At 46.6% G+C, this 4,312-nt stretch overlaps 2 protein-coding genes across 2 annotated transcripts; both read right to left on the reverse strand.

Annotated features, from left to right (window-relative positions):
- Nucleotides 1-230: 230 nt before the first annotated feature.
- Nucleotides 231-1,880, reverse strand: LOC137623439 (progranulin-like). Its single transcript, XM_068354274.1, has one exon. It carries the CDS (start codon nt 1,878-1,880, stop codon nt 231-233), a length of 1,650 nt encoding a protein of 549 aa, XP_068210375.1.
- A 351-nt stretch (nt 1,881-2,231) lies between these two features.
- On the reverse strand, nt 2,232-3,620 carry LOC137623440 (progranulin-like). Its single transcript, XM_068354275.1, has one exon. The coding sequence runs from the start codon at nt 3,618-3,620 to the stop codon at nt 2,232-2,234; it is 1,389 nt and encodes a 462-aa protein (XP_068210376.1).
- Between the last annotated feature and the right edge of the window lie 692 nt (nt 3,621-4,312).

Here is a 4,312-nt window from a genome sequence, read left to right on the forward strand (position 1 = left end):
GTAAAGTATGATTTCCCAGGAGCCAAGCAATAAAGTCCCTCTGGCCATTGCATGTTTCCCGAGAGACAAGCAATAACGCCCTTCAGGGGATAGTATGATTTCCCAGGAGCCAAGCAATAAAGCCCCTCTGGCCATTGCTTGTTTCACGAGAGACAAGCAATAACGCCCTTCAGGGGATAGTATGATTTCCCAGGAGCCAAGCAATAAAGCCACTCTGGCCATTGCATGTTTCACGAGAGACAAGCAATAACGCCCTTCTGGGTAAAGTATGATTTCCCAGGAGCCAAGCAATAAAGACCCTCTGGGCATTGCATGTTTCCCGAGAGACAAGCAATAACGCTCTTCTGGGTATAGTATGATTTCCCAGGAGCCAAGCAATAAAGACCCTCTGGGCATTGCATGTTTCCCGAGAGACAAGCAGTAACGCCCTTCTGGGTATAGTATGATTTCCCAGGAGCCAAGCAATAAAGACCCTCTGGGCATTGCATGTTTCCCGAGAGACAAGCAATAACGCCCTTCTGGGTATAGTATGATTTCCCAGGAGCCAAGCAATAAAAACCCTCTGGGCATTGCATGTTTCCCGAGAGACAAGCAATAACGCCCTTCTGGGCATAGTATGATTTCCCAGGAGCCAAGCAATAAAGACCCTCTGGGCATTGCATGTTTCCCGAGAGACAAGCAATAACGCCCTTCTGGGCATAGTATGATTTCCCAGGAGCCAAGCAATAAAGACCCTCTGGGCATTGCATGTTTCCCGAGAGACAAGCAATAACGCCCTTCAGGGCATAGTATGATTTCCCAGGAGCCAAGCAATAAAGACCCTCTGGGCATTGCATGTTTCCCGAGAGACAAGCAATAACGCCCTTCAGGGCATAGTATGATTTCCCAGGAGCCAAGCAATAAAGACCCTCTGGGCATTGCATGTTTCTCGAGAGACAAGCAATAACGCCCTTCTGGGTATAGTATGATTTCCCAGGAGCCAAGCAATAAAGACCCTCTGGGCATTGCATGTTTCCCGAGAGACAAGCAATAACGCCCTTCAGGGGATAGTATGATTTCCCAGGAGCCAAGCAATAAAGACCCTCTGGGCATTGCATGTTTCCCGAGAGACAAGCAATAACGCCCTTCTGGGTATAGTATGATTTCCCAGGAGCCAAGCAATAAAGACCCTCTGGGCATTGCATGTTTCCCGAGAGACAAGCAATAACGCCCTTCAGGGCATAGTATGATTTCCCAGGAGCCAAGCAATAAAGACCCTCTGGGCATTGCATGTTTCCCGAGAGATAAGCAATAACGCCCTTCAGGGCATAGTATGATTTCCCAGGAGCCAAGCAATAAAGACCCTCTGGGCATTGCATGTTTCTCGAGAGACAAGCAATAACGCCCTTCTGGGTATAGTATGATTTCCCAGGAGCCAAGCAATAAAGACCCTCTGGGCATTGCATGTTTCCCGAGAGACAAGCAATAACGCCCTTCAGGGTATAGTATGATTTCCCAGGAGCCAAGCAATAAAGACCCTCTGGGCATTGCATGTTTCCCGAGAGACAAGCAATAACGCCCTTCTGGGTATAGTATGATTTCCCAGGAGCCAAGCAATAAAGACCCTCTGGGCATTGCATGTTTCCCGAGAGACAAGCAATAACGCCCTTCTGGGTATAGTATGATTTCCCAGGAGCCAAGCAATAAAAACCCTCTGGGCATTGCATGTTTCCCGAGAGACAAGCAATAACGCCCTTCTGGGCATAGTATGATTTCCCAGGAGCCAAGCAATAAAGCCCCTCTGGGCATTGCATGTTCCCCGAGAGACAAGCAATAACGCCCTTCAGGGTATAGTATGATTTCCCAGGAGCCAAGCAATAAAGCCCCTCTGGCCATTGCATGTTTCACGAGAGACAAGCAATAACGCCCTTCAGGGGATAGTATGATTTCCCAGGAGCCAAGCAATAAAGCCCCTCTGGCCATTGCATGTTTCCCGAGAGACAAGCAATAACGCCCTTCTGGGTAAAGTATGATTTCCCAGGAGCCAAGCAATAAAGTCCCTCTGGCCATTGCATGTTTCCCGAGAGACAAGCAATAACGCCCTTCAGGGGATAGTATGATTTCCCAGGAGCCAAGCAATAAAGCCCCTCTGGCCATTGCTTGTTTCACGAGAGACAAGCAATAACGCCCTTCAGGGGATAGTATGATTTCCCAGGAGCCAAGCAATAAAGCCACTCTGGCCATTGCATGTTTCACGAGAGACAAGCAATAACGCCCTTCTGGGTAAAGTATGATTTCCCAGGAGCCAAGCAATAAAGACCCTCTGGGCATTGCATGTTTCCCGAGAGACAAGCAATAACGCTCTTCTGGGTATAGTATGATTTCCCAGGAGCCAAGCAATAAAGACCCTCTGGGCATTGCATGTTTCCCGAGAGACAAGCAGTAACGCCCTTCTGGGTATAGTATGATTTCCCAGGAGCCAAGCAATAAAGACCCTCTGGGCATTGCATGTTTCCCGAGAGACAAGCAATAACGCCCTTCTGGGTATAGTATGATTTCCCAGGAGCCAAGCAATAAAAACCCTCTGGGCATTGCATGTTTCCCGAGAGACAAGCAATAACGCCCTTCTGGGCATAGTATGATTTCCCAGGAGCCAAGCAATAAAGACCCTCTGGGCATTGCATGTTTCCCGAGAGACAAGCAATAACGCCCTTCAGGGCATAGTATGATTTCCCAGGAGCCAAGCAATAAAGACCCTCTGGGCATTGCATGTTTCCCGAGAGATAAGCAATAACGCCCTTCAGGGCATAGTATGATTTCCCAGGAGCCAAGCAATAAAGACCCTCTGGGCATTGCATGTTTCTCGAGAGACAAGCAATAACGCCCTTCTGGGTATAGTATGATTTCCCAGGAGCCAAGCAATAAAGACCCTCTGGGCATTGCATGTTTCCCGAGAGACAAGCAATAACGCCCTTCAGGGTATAGTATGATTTCCCAGGAGCCAAGCAATAAAGACCCTCTGGGCATTGCATGTTTCCCGAGAGACAAGCAATAACGCCCTTCTGGGTATAGTATGATTTCCCAGGAGCCAAGCAATAAAGACCCTCTGGGCATTGCATGTTTCCCGAGAGACAAGCAATAACGCCCTTCTGGGTATAGTATGATTTCCCAGGAGCCAAGCAATAAAAACCCTCTGGGCATTGCATGTTTCCCGAGAGACAAGCAATAACGCCCTTCTGGGCATAGTATGATTTCCCAGGAGCCAAGCAATAAAGCCCCTCTGGGCATTGCATGTTCCCCGAGAGACAAGCAATAACGCCCTTCAGGGTATAGTATGATTTCCCAGGAGCCAAGCAATAAAGACCCTCTGGGCAGTGCATGTTTCTCGAGAGACAAGCAATAACGCCCTTCTGGGTATAGTATGATTTCCCAGGAGCCAAGCAATAAAGACCCTCTGGGCATTGCATGTTTCCCGAGAGACAAGCAATAACGCCCTTCTGGGTATAGTATGATTTCCCAGGAGCTAAGCAATAAAGCTCCTCTGGGCATAGCGTGGTTTCCCCGGAGTCGGGCAAAAATATCTTGTGGGGATCGTGTGGTTTTCCGTAAACCGGGCACAAATCCCATATGTCTTTAATCATTAGTGAAACTATTTTCACCTATCACTTCTAACAGTGCATTAATATCAAATATGTCATCATGAAGCACAATCATATAGCTATACAATATGGAGATTTCAGGACTCAACCATGATTAATTATGGTGTATGGGTGACAAACGTGAAAGAAATTCATAGCAGATCTGAACATGCTCAGAGGTGTGCCAATACCGTCTCACTTTGGTGGTGATTTCCATGCATATGGAAACTATAGATCTCGCTAATTGGTTGAGTGGACAGCTAATGAGTATTCCTAATGGCTAAACATGTGTCGTGCTGCATGTCATATCAGTCACAGTCATGAGACTTGTAAAGATAGAAAAATAAAGCCCATTCAGGCTACTTTAATGCTAACAGGGTCAGTGAAGCAATAGATAAAATAATATTGCAACTATACATGGATACTATTTTAACATAGAGAATGACCGGTTACAAGAAACATGGGATCAAAAACTAAAAATCACAAATTTTCTTGAATGAGCAACAGGCATCAAGAAATCTGAATATTAAATGCACACAATAATCTTGAAGAGAGAGAGAGAGAGAGAGAGAGAGAGAGAGAGAGAGAGAGAGAGAGAGAGAGAGAGAGAGAGAGAGAGAGAGACGTTTATATCAAACATACTTCCCTAAAACTCGAGATTAGTGTTTGGTATTCCGTTCCAACGTCGGTTTAAA

Source organism: Palaemon carinicauda, chromosome 30 (genome assembly GCF_036898095.1).
Source record: "Palaemon carinicauda isolate YSFRI2023 chromosome 30, ASM3689809v2, whole genome shotgun sequence".
NCBI classification, from domain to species: Eukaryota; Metazoa; Arthropoda; class Malacostraca; order Decapoda; family Palaemonidae; genus Palaemon; species Palaemon carinicauda.